The sequence below is a fragment of the Suricata suricatta genome, chromosome 12 (assembly GCF_006229205.1).
Source record: "Suricata suricatta isolate VVHF042 chromosome 12, meerkat_22Aug2017_6uvM2_HiC, whole genome shotgun sequence".
NCBI lineage: Eukaryota > Metazoa > Chordata > Mammalia > Carnivora > Herpestidae > Suricata > Suricata suricatta.
Window position 1 is genome coordinate 49,376,978 of NC_043711.1, and position 23,906 is coordinate 49,400,883.

At 44.2% G+C, this 23,906-nt stretch overlaps 1 protein-coding gene and 1 long non-coding RNA gene across 2 annotated transcripts in view; one reads left to right on the top strand and one right to left on the bottom strand.

The window, feature by feature from the left end:
- The first annotated feature begins 5,843 nt into the window (after window positions 1-5,843).
- On the top strand, window positions 5,844-23,069 carry LOC115274871. The gene is made up of 3 exons (XR_003901295.1): window positions 5,844-6,469; window positions 15,940-16,142; window positions 23,019-23,069. It is a non-coding gene; the product is annotated as an uncharacterized LOC115274871 (long non-coding RNA).
- LHFPL4 (LHFPL tetraspan subfamily member 4) overlaps window positions 16,343-23,906 on the bottom strand; it is a 30,562-nt gene continuing 22,998 nt past the window's right edge. Inside the window, exons 2-3 of the mRNA XM_029918382.1 lie at window positions 23,068-23,304; window positions 16,343-20,077 (exon numbers count right to left, since the gene is read on the bottom strand). Coding sequence (XP_029774242.1) covers window positions 19,977-20,077; window positions 23,068-23,304 — 338 coding nt within the window. The 3' untranslated portion in view covers window positions 16,343-19,976. The remainder of the gene's footprint in view (window positions 20,078-23,067; window positions 23,305-23,906) is intronic.

Sequence of the window (23,906 nt, forward strand, 5' to 3'; positions counted from 1 at the left end):
CTTCTTTCTCAAGTGGAGTGTTTACACCTTGCTGTAACATTTGAACTTTCACAAGAGATGTAATAATTTTGATAATAAAATTCTTAACCATAATAATCATAAAGTTGAGAACTTCTTTGTGCAATTCTGTGACCTTGCCTTACCTGGTTTTCATAAAGCTACCCTTACCTGAAGAGGCAAGATGGACGCATGTTCAGGAGAATGTGCTCTTGGTGGAGTTGTTTTCCACATAATGGACCAGGAATGTGGATTGGTCTTCCTTCACCCTTTTTTTTTATGTTTGTTTACTTATTTTTTAGAGAGAGGAAACAGAATCCCAAGCAGCCTCCACACCATCAGCCCAGAGCCCTATGGGGGGCTCAAACTCACCACCCTGAGCCAAAATCTAGTCAGATGCCTCACCTACTGAGACACCCAGGTGCCCCTCCTTCCACCTTTTATGATTAAAGTCAAGTCATTATCGAGGCCATTCAGCAATAGCAAAACTAAGCATTGCAAACTGGTTTGAGTTCTTGACCTTGGCCTCATTCATTTAGCAACTGTTTATTGGCCCTCTTCTTTCCCATTCAAAAATAATACTAGTTAAATGGGAGATGGGGATAGGCAAATAAGGTCTCATGGAACTTCTATTCTAGAGCAGGGTGAGAACAAAACTAGTCCGCAATTTCAGATAGTCATTACCACATTATTGTTTGATAGCAGATATGTAACTAAGGAGGTTAAGGTGCCATTCTAGATTGGTTGATCTGGAAAAGTTTGCGAAGAGTTTACATTTAAGCTGAGTCAGCTGATAAGGAGACAGTCATGTGTCAATATGAATAAAGTCCTTCCAGAGGAATTAGAATGGCAGATGCAAACCTTCTGAGGTGGAATAGACTTGATCTAGTGAATGACCAGGACAGGGATAGGGGGTAGCAAATATCCAGGAAGATAGGGGGCTGGATTATAAAGAGAAGGGTCAACAAAAATGTTTTCTTTAAAGGGCCAGATAGTAAATATTTAGGCTTTGCAAAGCATGTGGTCTCTGTGAAAACCATTCAACTCTGTGTTACAATATAAAAACAGGCATCAGCCATTCTTGGGTGTCCTCCAATAAAATTATTTTCACAGAAACATGTAGCATGTCAGATTTGGCCTATAGGCAGTAATTTGCTAGTTCCTGATAACAGAGCCCTGTGGGTTTAAAGAATGCGGATTTCAAATACAGCAGGAAAGTCACTGTGGGATTTTAAGTACAGAAGTGACATACTTTATGGTTTATTGGTTGGTTAGTTTTTAAACACGATTCTGATTGTTTTGATCTTGGAAGAGATGAATGGAAGCCAAGAAACTAGTTTGGAATCTATAGCCATTATTTAGGTAGGCAGCAAGACAAGCAATATTAAGATGGTAATAAACGAGAATAAGGTGAAATACTTGGAATCAGAATATGTCAGTTTATTTTTTAATGTTTATTTATTTTTGAGAGAGAGAGACAGAGCATGAGTGGGGGAGGAGCAGAAAGGGAGATCCAAAGCAGGCTCCAGGCTCTGAGCTGTCAGCACAGAGCCTCACACAGGGCTCGAACTCATGAACTGTGAGATCGTGACCTGAGCCGAACTCAGTATTCAACCCACTGAGCCACCCAGGTGCCCCAGAATCAGAGTATGTTTTGTAAGTAAACAGCAATGCTTGCTGATGGTTTGGTGTGTCAATATTTTGCCCTAACATTTGTTTGACACATACTAACTGAAGGCTCTCATAGACTGCATTTTGCAAATAAGCACTGGAGGGATTCAAAGATGGAGAAGATGCTATCCATTTCTTTAAGAAACTTAGAACATAACCAGTTGGGGGTGCCAGGATGGTTTATTCAATAATGCATACAGCTCTTGGTTTCAGCTCAGGTCATAGTCTCACAGTTCTTGAGTTTGAGCCCACATTGGGCTCTGTCTGCACGGACAGTGCAGATTGAGATTCTTTTTCTGTCTCTCTCTCTGCTCCTCTCACTCGAAGATAGATTGATAGATAAAAAGCAGTTGGAGGGGCACCTGGTAGACTCGGTTAAGCATCCAACTCTTGATTTCGACTCAGGTCATGATCTCATGATTTGTGAGTTTGATTGCCACATTGGGCTCTGTGCTGACAGTGCAGACCCTGCTTGGGATTCTCTCTCCTCCCTCCTCCCCCTGCCCCCACTTGTTCTCTGTGTCTCTCTCTTGAAATTAATAAAATTTGTTTTAAATAACAGGAATAAGGCAAGGAAAGGAGGAAATCAACTCTTGTAGAATATTGGACTAGAAGTCATAGGTAATGCAGTAGGACAAGAAAAGAAAATGAAAGGCACACAGATTGGGAAGGAAGAAGTGAAACGGTCTTTGTTCACAAATGACATAATTGTAGAGAATCTAAAGAATTGAGAAACCTCGTAGGGCTACTGAGCATTTATAGCAAGGTTGCAGAATACAAGAGTACTATACATTGCTCTCTTGCATACCACTAACAATTGGAATTTGAAAACGAAAGTACAATATTTACATTACCACCAATAAAAGTGAAATAGGTATAAATCTTAACAAAATATGTACAAGACTTAACATGGGGGAAACAACAAAATTGATGACAGAAATCAAAGGAAAACTAAACATATAGTCCTGGGTAGTAGAAGGATTCGCCTATCACGATGTCAGTTCTTAACTGGTTTATAGACTCAGAATCCCAGCAAATTATTTTGTGGAGATATCAAAGGACTCAGAATAGCCAACACAATATTGAACAGAAGAACAAAGAAGAGTAACACTACTGGACTTAAAACTTAATAAAGCTACAACAATCAAGACTGTGATATTGGTAACTGACTGGGTGACTCAGTCAGTTAACCCTCTGACTCGATCCCGGCTCAGGTAATGATCTCTCAGTTCATGAGATTGAACCTCAAGTCAGGTTCTGTGCTTGACAGCCCGAAGCCGGCTAGGACTCTGTCCTCTTTTCCTCTCTCTCTGAGCCTCCCCTGCTCACATGTTTTCTCTCATGCTCTCAAACTTAAGAAGAAAAAAAGTCTGTGGTACTGGAATAAGAATAGGCAAATAGATCAATGTAACAGACTAGAGTACCCAGAAATAGATCTACACTAAGATGGTCAACTGATATTTGACAAATGAGCACAGGCAATACAGTGAAGAAAAGATAGTCTTTTCAACAAAGGTGGTGTAACAACTGGATATCCACATCCAAAATAATCTAGACATAGTACTTACACCCTTAATGAAAATTAACTCAAAATGGATTTTGACCTATATGTGAAAATGAAAACTATTAATCCAGAAAGCTTTGGTTTTAGCAGTGGCATCCTAGATTAAAAAAAAAAAAAAAAACCAAAGCTCCCATCCATGAGCGAAATAATTGGTAAGCTGGACTTGATTAAAGTTGACTTCTGCTCCGCAACAGGCATTGTCAAGAGAATGGGAAGACAAACCAGACTGGAAGAAAATACTTGCAAAAAGACATATCTGATAAAAGACTGACTGTTATCCAAGATATATAAAGAACTCCTAAAATGAAACAACAAAACAACCTAAAGCAATCTACAAATTCAGGGTTATCTTTATCAAAATTCCAGTGGCATTTTTTACTGAAATGAATAGTCCTGAAATTTAAATGGAGACACAAAGAGTCTGAACAGCCAAAGCAATCTTGAGAAGAACAAAGCTGAGACAACGCTTTCTGACTTCAAACTATACTACAAACTTACAGTAGTCAGAACTATGGTACTGACATCAAAACAGACACATAGATCAGTAGAATAGAGAGCCCAGAAAAAAAAAAAAAAACCCACACATATAGGGTCAATTAATTTAAAACAAGACCCAAAATATACAGTGGGGAAAAGACCGTCTCTTCAATAAATGATATTGGGGAAACTGGACAGTTACCTGTAAAGGAATAAAACTGAACCACTATCTAACACCATACACAAAAAGAAAATGCATTAAAGACTTGAATGTAAGACTTGAAACCATAAAATTGGAAGAAAACATAGGCAGCAAGTTCTTTGACATCAGTCTTGGCAATGTTTTGGGGTTTGACACCAAAGCAAAAGCAACAAAAGGAAAAATAAGTGAGACTACCTCAAAAAGTTTACATAGCAAGGGAAACTGTCAACGAAATGAAAAGGCAACCTATGGAATAGGAAATGTTTGCAAATCACATATCTGTTAAGGGGTTAATATCCAAAATCTATAAAGAATTCACACAACTTACTAACTCAGTCAAATTTAAAGATGGACAGAGGACCAGAATAGACATTTTTCTGAAGAAAAGATAAGTATGGCCAACAGGTATGTGAAAAGGTGCCCAACATCACTAATCATCAGGTAAGTGCAAATCAAAACCACAGTAAGATGTCATCTCAGGGCACCTGCATGGCTCAGTTGGTTAAGCGTCAATTTCTTCCTTTCAGTTCAGGTCATGATCTCACAGTTTGTCAGTTTGAGCCCCACCTCAAGCTCTCTGCTGACAGCCTGGAGCCTGCTTGGGATTCTCCTTTCCTCTCTGCCCCTCCCCTGTTCACACACTCTCAAAATAAATAAACTTCTTGAAAATTTTAAAAGATGTCATCTCACACCTATTAGAATGACTTCCCACCCCCAGTTTGGAAGCCAGTTGAATTTCTAACAGAGTTTCCTTAAAAAATGGGGTGGCTGGGCAGGGGGTGGCCAGACCCTCCTCATGTTGCCTGGGGCTCCAGGGGTAGGAGCAGAAACATAGTTTAAGACTGAGGCTGCTGCTGTGTCCTACATGCAACAACATGGAAAGTCATGTTAATCAGGGAAACAAAAATCTCTCTAAACTCTGTAGTAAAATGGCTCTTCTTAAAAATACAAGAAACAGTGTTGGTGAGGATATGAAGAAAAGGGAACCTTTATACACTGTAGGTGGGACTGTAAATGGGTGCAGCCAACGTGAAAAATGGTATAGAGATTCTTGAGAAAATTAGAAGTTGAACTTACATGATCCACCATTCCACTTCTAGGTATTGATTCAAACGAAATGAAAATACTCAAAGAGATGTTTGCCCAAGTATTCATAGCATTGTTTACAGTCGCCAAGATGTGGAAGCAACCTAAATGTCCATTCATCCATGGATGGATGGAGACTGGGGGGGGGGGGCAGTCAATATTATTCAGCCATAAAGAGTGGAATCTTAGGGTGCTGGGGTGGCTCAGTTGGTTAAGCATTTGACTTGATTTTGGCTCAGGTTGTGATTTGGTTGTTCATGTGATTGAGCCTCACATCAGGCTCTGCACTGACAGCATGGAGCCTGTTTGGGAATCTCTCTGCCTCTCCCCCACTCACATGCCTGTGCATACACATGCACACAAATGTGCTTGCCCAAAACTTAAAATTATTATTTTTTTTAATGTTTAAGTTGCCATTAAAAAAATTGAAGTCTTTTTTTTTTTTTTGAAGTCTTACTATATGTGACGTGGATAGACCTTGAGGGCATGCTGCTATACCAATTAAATCAGAAAGACAAATACAATATAATCTCATTTTTTTATGTAGACTCTTAAGGTCATGAATACAGAGAGCAGATTGGTGATTGCAGGGGAATGATGAGAGCTTAAATAGGTGCAATCTCATGATCTAAAGGTGAAATATGCAGTTATGAAAAATATAGGTCTCAGGTACAGTGTATAGCATGGTGACTATAGTTAACGCTGTGTATAATCATTTTACAGTCAGTTGACTGTTGAACAACATGAGATTGAATTTTCCAGGTCTACTTCTACATGGATTCTTTTTGATAAACTTTGAAAAATTTTTTGGAGATTTGCAGCAATTTGAAAAAAAATAGTGGACAAATCACATAGGTAGAAATACTAAAAAAAATTAGATATTGTAAGAATACAGTATATAACAAAATATGCTTTCATTGCTTTCATTAACTTCATGTTGGTAAGGCTTATGTGGTCAACAGTAGACTACTACTAGTTAAATATTTGGGGAGTCAGAAGTTAACATGGGGATTTTGAGCTATGCAAGGGTCAACTATCTATATCTTTAATTATGTTCTACATCTGCCTGTAACTAATAAACGTTATATGTGCTATCTCAGTTTTGAAAATCAGTAAGACTTATTGGGAAGAATGTAACAGCAGACATATGAGCCTTCAAGTTTTAGTTCCAACCAACACTGTTAGCCTTATTTTCTCTATTTGAACCTTTTATGTCCACCAATATAACTATAATTTCCTTAAGGTCAAGATTTCACTGTTTATTCTCCACAGAGCTTAGCAAACAAGATGTGCTTTAATTCTTTGAGAAATTGACAGAAGGACATGAGAAAAGGAGAGAGAAACCTTTTGGAAAAATTAATGGTGGCTCTAATTTCCTAGAAGATCCAATAAAGTTGAGGATTTTAATAAGTGGTTAATATCCAAAATATATAAGGAGCTCATACAACTCAACAGCCAGCAAACAGGAACATGTAAGTGAGATCATAGGGTATTTATCTTATTTATTTCACTTAGCACAATACCCTCAAGTTTCATGTATAGTGTTGAAGATGGCAGCATTTCTTTTTTTTTTAAGTACAATGAAAATTTCTACCTAAAGAACCTACAAAACATAAATCGTAGTGAGATGAAGTAGTGTTTAGTTTACTAATAAAAGATTTAACAAATTATTCAGGCACACTGGTTTTTAAAGGCTCCACTTCAAGTATGCATGCATTTTAGGGTCCGTTGTTATTGATACCCACCAGTAGGTATAAACCCCTTTAGAGCTCTCCAAATAGGGGCGCATAGGTTGCTAAGTCAGTTAAGCATCCAACTTTGGCTCAGGTCATGATCCTGTGTTCGAGCCCCACGTCAGGCTCTGTGCTGACAACTTAGAGCCTGGAGCCTGTCTTTGAATTCTGTGTCTCCCTCTCTCTCTTGACCCTCGCCTGTTTTGCCGTCTCTGTCTCAAAAAAAATTAAACATTTTTTAAAAATGTATAGAGCTCTTCAAATAAAACTTTATTTGTATAGTTATCTGCAGAATGTTTCCCTGTCATATCCTTGGCAATGAAAAAAAACCTGATTAAGAAATAGACCAAAGATCTGAACAGAACAGACACTTTATATACATATATAGATGGCAAATAAAGATGCTCAACATCATATGTCACTAGGGTATGGCATGTTAAAATTTAAGAATGAGATGTTTCTACTTACCTATTAGAATGGCCAAAATCCAAAACACTGACAACACCAAATGCTGATGGGGATACAAAGTGACAAATACCCTCATTCATTGCTTGTGGGAATGCAAAATTGTACAACCACTTTTGGAAGATAGTTTCTTCCAAACTAAACATCCTTTTTTAAATGTTTATTTTGAGAGAGAGAGCACAAGCAGGGGAGGAGCAGAGAGAGGGGGAGACAATCCAGAGCAGGCAGGCTCCAGGCTCTGAGCTATCAGCACAGAGTCTGATGGGGGGCTCAAACTCAATGAGCCATGAAATCATGTCCTGAGCCAAAGTAGGACACTTAGCCAATTGAGCCACCCAGGTGCCTCAAAATAAATGTACTCTTAACCATACAATCAAGAAGTCCCACTCCTTGGTATTTACCCAAAGCAGTTAAAAACTTAGGTCCATGCAAAAACCTCCACATGGATGTTTACAGCAGCTGATAATTGCCAAAACTGGGAAGCAACCAAGATGTCCTTCAGTAGGCGAATATCTGGATAAACTGATATATCCAGAAAATTGAATATTATTTGGCACTAATGCATGAACTGTTAAAGCCACGAAAAAAAATGGAAGAACATTTAGTATATGTTACTAGTAGTGAAAGAAACTAATCTGAATAAGCTACGTAGTGTATGATTCCAATCATCTGACATCCTAGAAAATGGGAAACTAAGGAGACCGTAAAAAAATCGGGTTGTGGGGATGGATGAATGAGAGGGTGGGGCACAGGAGTTTTAGGGTGGTGGAACTATTTTATATGATACTGCAGCGGTATCTGCCATTATCCATTTGTCCAAACCCACACACTGTATAACACTAAGAGTGAACCCTAATGTAAACTGTGGGCTTTGGGTGATAATGATGTGTCATTATAGATCTATCAATTGTAAAAAAAGCAAACAAAAAACCATACTGTTCTCATGGGGGATGTTGAGAATCTGGGGGGATATGCATGTGTAAGTGGTGGGGAAAATCTGGCAATCACTATACCTTCTCAGTTTTGCTGTGAACCTAAAACTACTGTAAAAAAAAAAAAAGTCTTATTTAAAAAGTGACAATTATACAAGCCAGGCCAAAAAAGGCACATGTGTATGAGTTCCCAAAGACAAATAAGGAAACGTAATACCAAAAGTTAGAATTTAAGAAAACTTCCCTGAAATATTTTTAACTACAGATTAGAAGAGGATACCACATACTCAGAACCCAAAATGATCAGTATCAAGATATTCTAGTAAAACTGCTAAGAGTTTAAAGAAAAGGAAAAAATCTTGGGAATCCAGGCTTCCCAGAAAGTTACTTAAATGGAAAGAAAATTTAGTTATATCATTATATCAGGTTTTTCCACAGCAACACATTATGACAAAAGAAGATGAAATATTTAAAATACGTAGACTGTTGGGACACCTGAGTGGCTCAGTTGGTTAAGCACCTGACTTCTGTTCAGGTCACGATCTCCCCTCATCAGGCTCTCTGCTGTCATCCCAGAGCCTGTCAGCAAGGAACTCACTTCGGATCTTCTGTCTCCCTCTTTCTCTGTCCTTCCCCTGCTCACTCATGTTTCCCTCTCTGTCTCCCTCTCCCAAAAATAAATAAAGGCACCTGGGTAACTAGGTCAAACACCAACTCTTGATTTCAGCTCAGATCATGAATTCATGTTTCATGGGTTCCAGCCCCACATCGGACTCTGTGCTGACTGTGCAGAGCCTGCTTAGGATTCTCTCTTCCTTTCTCTTTCTCTCTTCTTCCTTCCTCCCTCCCTCCTCTCCCTCTCTCTCTCTCTCTCTCTTAAAAATAAGTAAATAAACTTTAAAAAGATTTTTAAAATAATATTAAAAGAAATTGAGATACTCAGATTGTGGTAGTTAAGCTTAGGTCATGATCTCATAGTTTGTGAGTTTGAACCCTATGTCAGGCAGGCACTCCATTGGCTGCATGGAGCCTACTTGGGATTCTCCCTCTCTCTCTCTCTCTCTCTCTCTCTCTCTCTCTCTCTCTCTCTCTCTCTCTCTCTCTCAATAAATAAACTTTAAAAAATAATAGGGGTGGTGTGCCTGGGTGGCTCTGTTGGTTGGCTGGCTTTTGATTTCAGTTCAGGTCACAATCTCACAGTTCTTAGATTTGAGCCCCACACTGGGCTCTGCACTGACATTGGAGAGTCTGCTTGGAGTTCTCTCCATTCTCTCTGCCACTGCCTTGCTCTCTCTTTCTCTCAAATATTTTTTAAAAGTTTTTTTTAAGATAATAAAACAGACTGAGCCAAGAGTTTCATACCAACTAAACTTTCAAGTATATGACAGCAGCAACCTGTCATCAGTGTGCAAGAACTTGGACAATTTTATTTTTGTTATCTCAAGAATCTATTAAAAACTGAGGCACCTGGGTGGCTCAATCAAGTAAGCATCCAACTTCGGCTCAGGTCATGATCTCGCAGTTTGTGGGTTTGAGCCCCGTGTCAGGCTCTGTGCTGACAACTCAGAGTCTGGAACCTGCTTCAGATCCTGTCTCCTCTATCTGCCCCTATCCCACTTGCACTCCGTATCTCTCTGAAAAATAAATAATTTTAAAAATCTATTAAAAACTGAGCTTAAGGGTCACCTGGGTGACTCAGTCAGTTGAGCGTTCCAACTCCTGGTTTCAGCTCAGGTCATGATCCCAGGGCCATGTGATCAAGCTCCACGTCAGCTCCTTGCTGAGTGTGGAGCCTGCTTGGGATTCATTCTCTGTCTCTGTCTCTCCCCCCATCCCTTCTACTTGTGCTCTGTCTCTCTCTCTCTAAAATAATTTTTTTTAATTAGAAAAAAAAAAACTTCAGACAACCAAACTGTCTGGAGAAACATCAACAGAAAATCTGGTAGTGAGATAATTATATGCAGTTAGCTATATGTAGAACTATGATTAAATGAGGATGTAAAGAGAGAGTGTACTATAAAATAATTTATGTGGGGCTCCTGGCTGACTAGGTCAAGTCAGTGGAGCATGTGACTCTTGATCTCAGGGTTATAGTTCGAGCCCCATGTTTGGTGTAGATATTACTTAAAATTTTTTAAAATAAATTATTTATGTGACCTAGGCAAGATAGATACAGTAAAGCTATGAAAAATAAGCTGAAAAGAATATGTTCATAGTGATCATATTGGAGGCAGTGTATCTGAAGGTTTTAATGTGGGACAAAGCAAATGAAACCAATGTTTTTGACAGGATTCTCAATATAGAAGGGGAAAGGAGTTATAGATAGATGTTAAGCCAAAGCTTTTCATGCATCAGTATCAACTTATGAGGATTTTATCATGGATGGATGGATGGACGGACTGACGGACAGATATAGAGAAACAGATCTGATAGATGGATCCTATATACGTAAAAGTTTTGTGTGTCCCTGTCTTAGCTCTGTCAACAGGAAAAGCTTGGAAATAGGGCATCTCAGAGAAATGGCTGATTTTGATCTAAGGAAGGAAATGTGCAAGACCAGTCTAGAACATCTTGTCATAGCAGAGAGGAGGAATACCATCAGGGATAATTAGGGTTAGGTTTAAAAGAATCACTTTAAAGAGGCCTCTGCTGACCAGTGATGGGACATTTTAACCACTAATGAGGCTAATAAATGTAATGGAACAAAATACACCAAATATGTTTAAATTCATGAGTTCATAATGGTACCAAAAAATAATAATTGTTCATCTCTGGAAGATGTTAGGGAACAAACTCTATTTTTGAAAACCGTTAGATAAAGGGGAAGACAAGTATTTTCCTTGCCTTTCCTACATACGTTGTATGACTGGCCAAGTAGGTTGTAAATATGAGTGTTTCTAGAAGCATTTCCACAAATACCTGAAGACAGAATGCTATAATTGGAACATCACTGTTTTGTAACTTCTAATGACACAAAAACAATTGTACATTATGTATCATGATAAAAAAACAAACTATGAAACATTTATTAAAATGTGCAAAACACACCCAAATCTGAATAAGCATCTAAATTTTGTTAATGTTTTATTTATTTTTGAGAGAGAGAGCATGAGCAGGGGAGGGTCAGAGAGAGAGGGAAACAGAATCGGAAGACAGGGTCCAGGCTCTGAGCTAGCTGTCAGCACAGACCCTGATGCGGGGCTCAACCGCAGAAACTGTGAGATCATGACCTGAGCCGAAGCCACCCAGCAGTCATCAGCAGACTGAGCCACCCACGCACCCCTGAATAAGCATCTAGATCCACATACCAAATTGCTGTAAATATAGAGAACAGAGAAATTTGTTCAACCACACCCCAAGCTTGAAGCTGGGAACACTGCATAACAAATTTCTTCAACAAATTACAAGGAGTGATCAAAGAAATTAAGTGGGAAAAGACGTAAAAATAAAGCCAAAGCTAAACTATTTTGTTTAAAATTGCTCACTTGGGTGAAAAACATTATAAATAAGAGTTGAGAACTGATTACCATAGAAGTTAGGTAGTGGTTACTCTGAGGAGAAAAAGAAGGAGACAGTGATTATGAGCCAGTGAAAGGTTTCTGGGGTGACTAGCAAGGATCTGTCACTTTGGTAATAGGGTATTTTATAATATTCCATCTACCTGTACATTTAATGCTGCAACATGTTTAACAAAACAAAAACCAGATTCTTACCTAGTCTAAATAAGCAAACAGCCCTGCTCCTGACCGGCCTGCGATCATTTGAGCCCAGGGACTATGTCTGATTTATTTCTGTATTTTCAGAGCCTAGCAGTACCTGAGCAGAACAGACATTCAATAAATGTTTTGTTGAATGAGTAAATGAATTTGAAGAAGCCTCCAGGCCACTCAGGCTGGATTTCTATACCTGCTTTGGCACCTATAGGAGCCTTCCAGCACCTCCAGATGTGTTCCGGTGCCAGCAGCTGGCATCATCAGTCCTTTTGCCTAAGTGGACTTGAAAGGGATTTCACACTGTAGTTTCATTTGAAGCTTTGAGTCTCATGAGTTCTACCAACTTCATGCTTTTGTTACCCTCAGTCATTTCCCAAAAGAGAGTCCTCTGTGTCATCTGACTCTTGGTGCACTTGATCCTTACCACGTGGTTCTTTCTCTGTTCTACCTTCTCTCCCAACCTTTCTCTTGTGCTCTCTGGACATCTCTTTGAAAGACAAATCTTTTATGAAATATGGAAATATGGTTGTCTCCTTAGGACACCACCTCCTTTGCAGCCCCCTTTTTTTTTTAAAGGGGCCTCTTCCCTATGTTTTTTTTTTTTAATGTTTTCTTTATTTTTGATACAGAGAGAGACAGAGCATGAGAGGGGGAGGGGCAGAGAGAGGAGGAGACACAGAACCGGAACCAGAAGCAGGCTCCAAGCTCTGAGCTAGCTGTCAGCACAGAGCCTGATGCGGGGCTCGAACCCATGAACGTGAGATCTGACCTGAGCCGAAGCCGGAGGCTTAACCGACTGAACCACCCAGGCGCCCCCTTTGCAGCCCTTTTAAGTGGAGGCTCCTCAGGCACTGGTGGTTGAGTGTCTGACTTCAGCTCAGGTCATGATTTCTAGGTTTGTGAGTTAAAGCCCCGCATTGGGTTCTGTGCTGACAGCTCAGAGCCTGGAGCCTGTTTTGGATTCTGTGATCTCCCTCTCTCTCTGCCCCCACCTCCACTTGTGCACTCGCTCACTCTCTCTCTCTCCCTCTCCCCCTCCCTCCCGTCCTTCCTCCCTCCTTTCTCTCTCAAAAATAGAATATTAAAAAATTTTTTAAATAAGTAGAGGCTCCTCTTTCTCACATCTTTTTGCGTGAAGGTTCTCTCCAAATGTTCCCCAATACATCTTGTCCTTCAGATAAAAATTCCCACTCCATTGATATACAAAATACCTGGTAATTGTGCTTGGGGTTTCTTCCATGAAATCATATTTTAACATTCCTACCACTCTTTTTGGTTCTTAGACAAATTTGACTCACCTGCACCCCAGTGTCCACCACTATTCCCATCATTTGGGTAGACCTCCTACCCAGTGCCTCACATCCGAAAGTTGTCTTTAAGAATTAGAATAACCAGGTCAAGCACCCAGCTTTGTAACCACAAATTCCTTTCCTTCCAGCTCTTTCACATAAACTTTAGTCCCTTATTTTCTCCATCTATCTGTCCCATCACAGGCTTTCTGTAAGCAACTTGGATCTCATGGTGGGAGTGAAATGCCCTTGCAGAGCACTCTGCTTACCTGGTACCTACCTATCAATCTACAGGCTGCCTTCTCTGTGCCTCCCCTCCTGTCTGTTGGTGTCTCCATAAATTCATGGTCATCCATCAGTCTTTTGGTCCTTTGACAGCTCCCGCAGAAACTGTTCCAAACTTTCACCACTTCTTCAAACCCCCTGTTCATTCCCTTCTCTCAGCAGACAGTCTTGCCTCCTGCTTCACTGAGAAAATGAATACCATCAGGCAAGACCTCCCTAAACCTTGCACTTCCCTCTACCCCAAAAAATGCTTTCTTGCCTCTTCTTAATCATTCTCTCTTTACCTTTAAACTCCTACTGGCCATGGGGCACTTGGATGGCTTAGTCGGTTAAGTGACCAACTCTTGATTTTGGCTCAGGTCATGATCTCACGGTTCATGAGTACAATCCCCACATCAGGCTCCATGCTGACAGTCCAGAGCCTGCTTGGGATTCTCTCTCTCTGCCCCCTCCCTGTTTTCTCTCTCATGCCCTTTCTCTCAAAATAAATAAATAAACTTAAAAAAAAAAAAAGCTCTTACTGGCCATGATCAGAACTCTTTCATATAAAGAAAGATTCCACATCCTCAAATTCAACAATTGTATCCTTGCTTCCAAATCCAGTGGATACATTTTTCAGTTCCTAATTCTGAACTTCTTTGCTCCAGTTGACCTTTCTCTTGAACTTAAAATCCTTGGTTTATATAACACACTTTACATAACACTTTTATGATTTTCCTCACAGCTCTGATTCTTCCTTTGTTTTCACCTTTTGGGTATTCTTTCCTCTGACCTTTATGTGTCAGTGTTTTCCAGTGTTCACTTCATAGCCCTGTGCTCTTCACCCAACACAGTTGCCTTGAGCAAACTCATCTGTACTTTACATTTCAACCATTACCTGTATGCTCATGCAAATCTGTCTCTTGAGCTCCCAAATCTAAGTCAACTGACTATTGGACAACTCCACTGTTACGTCCCACATGCTCTTTTTTTTTCTATGTGATTTTTTAAGTAATCTCTACACCCAACCGTCTCAAACTTATAACCTTGAGATCAAGAGTCGCACACTCCACCAACTGAGCCAGGAAGGCACCCCCCCCCACATGCTTATCAAACTTACCCCACAGTCAGTCAATCAGCTATCAAGTGTCAGTTCTGTTAATTTTTTTTAATGTTTTCTTTATTTTTGGTACAGAGAGAGACAGAGCATGAGAGGGGGAGGGGCAGAGAGAGAAGGAGAAACAGAACCGGAAGCAGGCTCCAGGCTCTAAGCTAGCTGTCAGCACAGAGCCTGACGTGGGGCTCGAACCCATGAACGCGAGATCTGACCTGAGCCGAAGTCGGAGGTTTAACCGACTGAGCCACCCAGGCGCCCCAGTTCTGCTTCCTAAATAGCAGATTTCTCACCTCTCATCAGACCCACTGCCACCACCTTGTTCACCTTGTTTCAGGACAGACTTTTTTTTTTTTTTTTTAAGAGAGAGAGCACATGAGCAGGAGAGGGGCAGAGGAAAAGAGAGATAATCCCAAGCAAGCCCCATGCTGTCAGCGCAGAGCCCAACATGGGCCTCAGTCCCATAAACCATGAGATAATGACCTGAGCTGAAACCAAGAATTAGACACTTAATTGACTGAGCTACCCAGGAGCCCAAGCCAGATTTCTGATTTCCCTTTCATTAAATTATCTTCCTCTAACTTGGCTCCCTAACAGGGAAACCAGAGTGATCTTCCTGAAATGCACATCTCCTGCTAAAATCCTCCCGTGGTTCCCCATCGCTCTGAACATCCAAATTCCTGTTCACACCCTCAGAGCTATGTCATCGTCTGGCCTTCACTTGTCTCCAGACTAATCTCTGATCCTCCCTGCCTTGCACTTTATAGTTCAGCATTGCCAAACTGCTTTTAGTTCTCCGCACATACCATTCTGTTCCTTACCCTGCTCTTTCCTCAAGCTGCCTTCTCTCTCATGAATGTCTTTCCCGACCTTTGCCTGCCTAACTCCTATCCATCCTGTGAAATGGTCTCCTGCTCTACCCAGCCCACCAAATGACATTTAAGGTGTCCCTCCCCAGGGCACCCCCAATGCCCTGCACCTGGCACATTTTACATTATTTTTACAAGTCAATCTCCCCAGTCAGACTGACACTTAATATAGGGTCTCTGTTTTTGTTCTTTAAGTGCTTAGACTACACTAAGTGCTCAAAATGTATTGAAGGCTCAGTTCCCAAGGGCACAAATTATATAATTTATGGCAATGTAGCTGCCATATGGGACATGTTACAATGTGCCAGATGCTGGGAAGAAACTCACATTCCCTCATTTGTTCCTTACAATCCCCTGAGATCACTATCATCAATCCCATTTATGTAATGGGTATTTAGAGAGATGAAGGGACCTGTCCAGGGCACAGAGGCAGAAAAGGGTGGAGCCATGTTTGCCCTCATCAGAGTCCTAAGTCCAAAGTCAAGCCTATGCAGCCAATCCGCAGTGTGTAGAGACTTCTAACTGCCTGCTCCATCTATTCTCTCCTTTCTCCTTGGTAACAGAACCACAATTTTATTTGGCGTGGTAATGTGCCCATTAAAGGATTACATTTCAGCTAGGTGTGCAGTATGACTCAGTCCTGTGGGATTTCTACAAGTCTCCGTCAAATGAAATGTGGCCAAATGACTAGAGTGCCAGCAGCCATATTGAGCCATGAGGTGTACTTGAAACTGGAAGCCAGGATTGAAAATGACAGCGCAGAAAGGTAAGGAGCCTGCGTTCCAGATAACGCTGCAGGCCATATTGGTCATGATCTGGCTGTCTCCAGACTTAACATGAAAAGAGAATAAACTCTTGTTAAGCCACAGTGCAGCTCCGTTAGTATGCAGCCAAACTGGTACAAAGGGTAAAATCTCACCCCCTCTTGATCCCCTGGGGGCCAACTCAGAGAAGTAGAAGCCAGCATGGGTGATATAAAGTGTTTCTTTATTTGAACGTCATTCCACCTGCACTGAAGCTCAAATCCAGCAGCAGCAGAAGGGGTCAGGACCGAAATAAATGTTACCAAACTGGACGATGAACAGCGAGGACACATTCAGACAGAACTTACTAATGGGGTGTAGACAACACCAAGCTATCCTAACAACACACAGCACAGGCCCCTGAGGTCTGCTGGTCAGAGCTCTGGGAAGGACTATCCCCCAGTTCCCTTCTCAGGAAACTCCAGGCCCGCCCAAAGGCTAGCCCTCAGCCAGGCAGGGATCTGCGCAAGTTTCTTGTGCCGGGAAGGTCCCAGCTTCTCCAAAGAGGGTTCCCCTGTCTCAATCACACTGGGAGCCGGAGAAGGCTGACTCCCCTGTGCCCAAGAAGGAATCTCAAGAAGGCCAAGGAATTTCCCTACAGCCTTGTCTAAATGCTCTCAGCTTGGCTAGTCCAGGCCTAAAAAGAATCAACCCTACCTCTGGTCCTCACTCTCTCAGGAAAACAATGTTTTCCTTAAGGGATACTGGTTCCCAAACAGGAAAGTATTCACATCCTAGAGATCCAGGACTTGACCAACCATCACTTTCAACCACCTCCATGTTGTGGCTGCTTCGGCCTTTTCTGAAAGTCCCCGGACCACAGCAAAGACAACGTGTTAGCCCTAGACCCCTCTGATCCAGTCACAACTCCGAGAGGAGGGCCTCCATGGGCCACTCAAAGGCCAGCTTCTTTCAAGAAACAAGAGTCCCAGAGGCCATGCTGAGGTGGGATCTCTGAATCTGTCTCCTCCCAAAGGGAAAAGCCAAATCGCCTGTCTTGGCTGAGGGCAAACCATAAACCTCCCCTTGTCCATGATGGCTTCCTGTCCCCCAGATCGCTGGCTGGGCCATAGGATGATGGTACTTCAGCCTCATGTGGGCCCCCTGCCTGAAGCATGTTCCTCACTCTGCTCCCAGCTGTGCAGCCCACCCTCAGGGACAGGGCTGTGGTTTGGTGCTTACTCCAACCTCTTTCCCTTCCCTGTGTTCCCCTGGCACTCCTTCACCTGCCCAACCCTGCTTTCCTAACCCCACCCACAGTCCTAGCTGCATCTGTGGGCTGCCCCTTCCCAGCAAGGTGGCAGCTAGCTGGATACATGGTGATGTGAAAGCACTCAGACCCCCATCAAGGGAGTTAACCTCCCACTAACCCACTCCAGTGGTGCCCCTGCCCCAAAGTGGGGGAGTAGCCTCAGCCTCTGAGGGTGGCTCTAACATGCCTCCCCTCCCCCAACCCCCAGCAGGTGTCCCTGGGGGAACAGGAGCCCTTGACATGGTGCATGCAGCCATTCCCATTTCTCTTTGTCCTGCCCCCATTACTCTCCTGTCCTCTTCATGCCATTCCCCTGCACTCCAGTCTGCTGTCCACACCTCACCTCTCCATTTGCATCCTTCCCTGTCCATATTCCTTCTCCATCTTCCCAGCCACCTCCCCAACATCTCCAGGCTCTGTTTAACAGGGTCCCCTCTTAGCTACACTCTTCATCTCTCCTTTCTCCATTTCTCTATCTCTCTCCACCCCTTCCCTCCCCTCTCTCATTCTTGCTCTCTCCATCTCTCCCGCTTCCCAACTACTGGCTCCTTCCCACCTACCCTGGAGCTTCCCAACACTGGGCTTTGGTTTGGATCTTTAAGGAACTCACTTCTGCCCCCTACTGCCTCCCATGAGGCTCCCCAGACCCTCCCATTCAGCACAGCCCCAGGTTTAGGGCCTGCCCTGCTGGAGCCCTGGGGGAGCAGGAGAAGGGAGCCTGGGGCTGGAGCCAGAGCACCAGGGGAAAGGTGTGTGCCCAGGAGTGGGGAGTCAGTGGAGAGAGTGGAAGGTCAGGACTTGGTAAATTCCAAGTTTCCAGAATCCTACCAGGATCCTGCGTCTGATTCCTGTTAGGGTCCAGATTGGGGGTGGGGTGGTCTCAGGCAGAGGATTTCTAGGGTCTGTCTTGGAAACCTTCTCAGGTCCAAGTCCTATGGAAATGAACACAAGATTGGCAAACACATGGCACTCGCTGCTTTTCTCCCCTCCTTTGGTTGAGGCCCAGATAGGAAGTGATGACAACAAGCTTCTCCCCTGAACCTGAGGCCTCGCGCTCCTGCGACACAGTGAACCAGTACTTCCTCCCAGTGCCTGAAGACAGAAGTAAGCACACTAGATGAAACCAACCTTCCACCTGCACTGGGGGCTGAAAGGGGCTGTCCATGCCCCAGGCCAGATGGCTGTACCACAGGTCCGCCAGGCAGTGAGGGGAGTTTAGAAACACCTGGAGTCTCCCTTCATTTGCTCCCGGCTAAGGGGGGAAGAAGATGCCCTCACATTAGGAGAGGAAGGAGAGAGAAGACTCCTCATCTGCCCCCTGCCACGCATACTTACACACACACATATGCACGTGCACACATACACTCACGCTGTCACACGCATGGGCACGCGCACACGCGCACACACACACACACACACGCACGCACACTCATGCCTCAGCTCCAAGCACTGCCCATTGGGCTGCAGACCCTGGGCATATCGCAAGGCGAGAGGTGGGCAAGGGAAGGAAGTGGAGGTAGGGACAGGGTTACAAGGCCTGGGGATGGGGACAGGGGGTACCCTGTTCAGAGGTGACCTGCAAGTTCAAGTTATGCAGAAAAAGTATCAAAGAGGCAAGACAGTCCCTGCCCTTGGCAGATGCCTGGGCTGGGGGCATGAGAAGGGGCAGAGGGGTGATGTATCCCCTAATTCCCCACTCTTGGGCCCCCCTCCCAAACCCCCAGCCCTGACAACAGGGCCAAGAAGTCTGTGCTGTACAAAACAGGCTGGGTTCAAGGGTCCAGTTCCTGGTGAGACACCCCAGCAGGGAGGAGGCCGGGCCAGCCCCAGGTTGAGCCCCTTCCAGTGCCAGCTGCCATGATCAGACGCCACCAAGACAGGAGTCAGAGCACCCCCTCCTACCACCTCCAGAGCCTGTGTTTCCACAGTCTCTGGGGTGCTCAGGGCCCCAGTCAGCCGCTGACAGGGAGGCCCTGTGGTTTCTCCCTCACTGCAGCTCAGACTCCTTTGGGAGAGGTGAGAACAGGCTGCAGTGGGCAGCAGAGAGGCCTCAGGGAGGCTGGTGGCGCCTAGAGCTCTGTGATGATGTGTTGGAACCATCATCAGAGGGGAAAAAAATAGGAAAGAGTCCAGTCCACCCTAGGCCAGTGTTGTAAATAAGTTTCTGCAGGAGGCAGGGACCAGAGGAGGCAAGGATACAGCCAGGCAGCAGCCCTCCAGACTGTGGGGGCCTGGGGACCTGGAACCACAGTGTCTCTTCCCCTGGAGACTCTGCAGGGCCCCCAGGCCAGGCTAAAGAGGAAAAGAGAAGCCCAGGGGCCAGGAACTCCAGCCCCCCTAGGTCAGTCAAGGGAAGAGCAGAATCAGGCCCTCCCCAACACTGCATCCCAGCCCCAACCTCTTCAAAGCCTGGGGCCACAGGCAGCTAGCAGGTGAGAAGTCAGTCCTGGATGGGGTCTTCCCCTGGAGCTTGAATGAAGGGATGAGAGGGCAGGCGACGGGAGAAGCTGAGGACAGGTCAATTCCTGGGCTGTGATCCTGGCCCTCAGGGTCCCTGTGAGTGAGCGACGGGACAGGGGAGGACTCCCCATCCGGAGACATCACCCCCTGGCCGCAACACGGAGCTTACTGTAGAGCCCACAAAATCTATGAGAGAGAGAGAGAGAGAGAGAGAATTGGAGAAAGTCAAAGACTGCCAGGGCACTGGGGCTCCCCATGGCCACTCCTTAGGGCAAAGCTGGGCAGGGAAGTGACCTGCACAAGCTGTGAAATCCCAGCCAGGCCTGTAGCTAACTGGGTGGTTTTGAGTGGGCCATTTGACCCCTCTGAGCCTCAATTTCCTCATCTGTACAACGACCATAATAGCCTACTTCACAGGATGATTCTGAGGGGTAAAAAAGGCCTAAATAATTCAAGCTAAGGACTTTTTCACAATGCTTAGTGCCTAGAAAATTCTGGAAATTATAGCAATTTATTTTATTTTTTACTTTGTCCCAGAGGTCTGGCTCAGAACTGAACCGTGAGGCTTACTTGTCTTGAGCTCCCAGTGAGGGATGGAGACCCGCTAAGGCTGAGGGAAGGCAAACTCGGGCTCCTTCACATCACTTTTTTAAAAATTTTTTATTTAAACATTTATTTATTTTAAAAAAATTTTTAATGTTTTTATTTATTTTGAGACAGAGAGAGACAGAGCATGAGCAGGGGAGGGGCAGAGAGAGAGAGGGAGACACAGAATCGGAAGCAGGCTCCAGGCTCTGAGCTGTCAGCACAGAGCCCGATGCGGGGCTCGATCCCACGAACGTGAGATCATGACCTGAGCCAAAGTCAGAGGCTTAACCAACTGAGCCACCCAGGCACCCCAACATTTATTTATTTTTGAGAGACAGAGAGAGACAGATCATGAGCAGGGGAGAGTCAGAGAGAGAGGGACACACAGAATCTAAAGCAGGATCCAGGCTCTGAGCTGCAGCACACAGCCCGACACAGGGCTCGAACCACGAACTGTGAGATCATGACCTGAGCCGAAGTCAGACGCTCAACCGACTGAGCCACCCAGGCGCCCCCACATCACTTTTAACACTGAGAATAGGGAACTTTGGGGACAGAGGAGAGGACGCTGGCTGGGCCCATCTCACGCCAATTGCACCCCCAAACCCCATCTTCAGAAAGGCCATGGCTCTTTGTCATGCACTTCTGGGAGCCACCACCAGAGGGCAGACCCTGACCTCATACCAAGAGCATAGAAAACACCAGGAGTCAGGATCTCCAGGGACAGGAGCCTCATGGAAAGACAGGTTAGCAGCCCAGCAGCCCAGAAGGGCCCCGAAAAGGAAGCAGGTAGCAGAGAAGAGTTAGGCCTTTGAAGCTGGACCTGGGTTCAAATTCTGACAGCACTGCTTCAGTGACCGTGGGCAAGTTACTGCACCTCCCCGGGGCCTCACCTTTCTCATTTGTAAAATGGTGGCCATGATGTCTGCCTGATGGGGAGTCTTGAGAAGTGACAGCTTTTTCTGAGTATCCACCAAGTGCCCCTTCATAGACATTATCTTTCTTCCTCACGGGACAGCCCTGTAAGGTGGTACTGTTTCCACCACCCTCATTTTATGAAGTGCAGGAAACTAAGGCTCAAGGACATGAAGTCATTTCTTTATTCAACCTGCATCCCACACAGTCTGCCTTCAGTCCGAGGGTTCCACCACCAAACTAACCGGCCTCCTGTCAGATGAAATAACCCTCACTGCCATTATCCCATTTTATAGATGAGAGACTCCAAGAGAGGAATATAATTAATGAAAAATGCTAAATATAGATGCAGCACATGCTAATAGCTCAAGGCAGAGTGTGACTATGAAAACCACTACTCTTGTTTCTCATGGGAGGGAACACACACGCAGACAGCTGGGTATCTGTCCACCAATGCCATTCGTGCACCCCCTTGCTCCAGGGGCAGGGTGAACTCCCTGCTCAGAAAACCAACCTCTTTTGGAGGGAATCTGGCAGTCATTACAATTATAAGCGTGCAAGTCTGCTTCTGGAAAAACACCCAGAAAACACTGTGTATAAGAAGGCACAGACAAAGATGTCTAGTGTAGCATTGTGAGTGATGGTAAAATCCTGGAAACCTCCCTGTCAGTCCCTAAAAAGAGAATGGTTAAGAAATTACAGTTTCTCCATCTGACGTAATGCTAAGTACTGGATATAAAGGGTTCTCCATAAAAGGATAAAGAAAGATCTTTAAAACATGTTCTAGGGTTGGGCACAAAAAGCAGTCTTAGAACAGATTTGTTTAGGATGATGCCTAGCCTGTGTTATATATAACACATAACACTACTGTATATTTTATAAAGGGACATATAACATATATTATGTACATATATGCATAAACATCTGATAACAGTGGTTAGCCCTGAGCCTCTGTCTTCACATGTCAATTTTTTCTTTTTTGTATTTCAATGTTACTTGATATATACAAAAGTTGATAAGAAATACACCAGGTATACAAACACCTGTGTGGGCGCACCATGCAAGAACTGTGACCCCACCAATAATTTGTACATGCCTACACACCCCCATCTCATGCTCCTGGCCTCCCCTCTTCTACCCCAACCACAGATAACCATCATCCTATCTTCTGTATTTATTGTTTCTTTACTTTTTTATTTAAAAAATACAGTACTACCATAAATATATTTATGATTAAACCATACATTATTTTGTGTCTCTTGGTTTTTTATTGAGCTCCATAAAAATATCACTCTGTCATCTTCTGGAACTCCTCCCCCATTCTCAATGTTATATTTCCAGAATGTATCCATTTTGTTATTTATAACTAAAGTGCATTCATTCATTATACACTATTCCATGATACGAATATATCACCACTTACTTGTCCATCCTCCTGTCAATGGCCATTGTTTTTAGTAGTTTGCTATTTGAAACTGCTGCCAAGAGCGTCATAGCACATTTCTCATGGCTTTATACTCCTAGCTGGGTCTGCTGGGTCACAGACATGCAAATGTTGGTATTTGAGGAATAATCAAATGGCTTTCACTGGCTGCACTCTTTCCATCTTTTGTTCCCTCCCCAGGACTCTGTGACACCTCTGGGCCCCGCCCCCCGCCCGCCAGCGCACTCGCCTTTGTTCTCCTGCTTGAGCTCCTCCTGCAGCAGGTCTGTTTGCCGGTTGCCCAGCACGAAGGCGAGGAAGGAGAGGATGAGGGCGTTGAGGATGCCGATGATGGCCAGGATGTACGCCCAGCGCACCGAACAGTCCCCCAGGGAGTACTTCCCGGTCTTGGCCCCGCACATGTCCCGGATCGTCTCGGCGTCCCAGCCGTCGGGGAAGATCATGCAGCCCAGCACGAGGCACAGAGCTGAGGGGGTGTGAGGTCGGGTGCACCGCCATGGTCAGGGAGGAAGAGAAAAGGGGTTGAGTACTCCTCAGAGCCAGAGGACCACCACAGCCCTCCAGGCTGGGCCCCCGCAGGCCCTGCCCCCGCCGCTCCCACTCCACCTCCACCCTCTCGCTCTGCCTATCAACCCAAGAGCGGGTTAACAACTTCCACTGGGTTCCAGAAACTTTAAGGTCTGAGATGGCCCCCTGCCAGGGGAGCCGAAAAGTTCCAGGACCCATAATGCCGCCCATCAAATCAACTCCTCCAGGAGGCCTTCGTGAAAATACAAGAAAATAGCAGCCCACGGTCAGCTGCTGCAGCTCCCTTTAGCATCCTGACCATGCTTACCTCCTCCCATCCTACTCGTTCTTTATTTTTGTCATTCATTCAACAAACATTTATTGAGCCCCATTCCCTTCCCTTCAAGATGCTAGACATACATTCTCATTCACGCAGCTGAGCGCTACTCTCAAAGACTGGGGTAAGTCCTTCACTTACTGGGTATACGACCTTGTGAATGCTGCCTGTTTGTGTCTGTACCATGGAAATAACAGTACTACCTCACAGGGTGGTGATGAGGA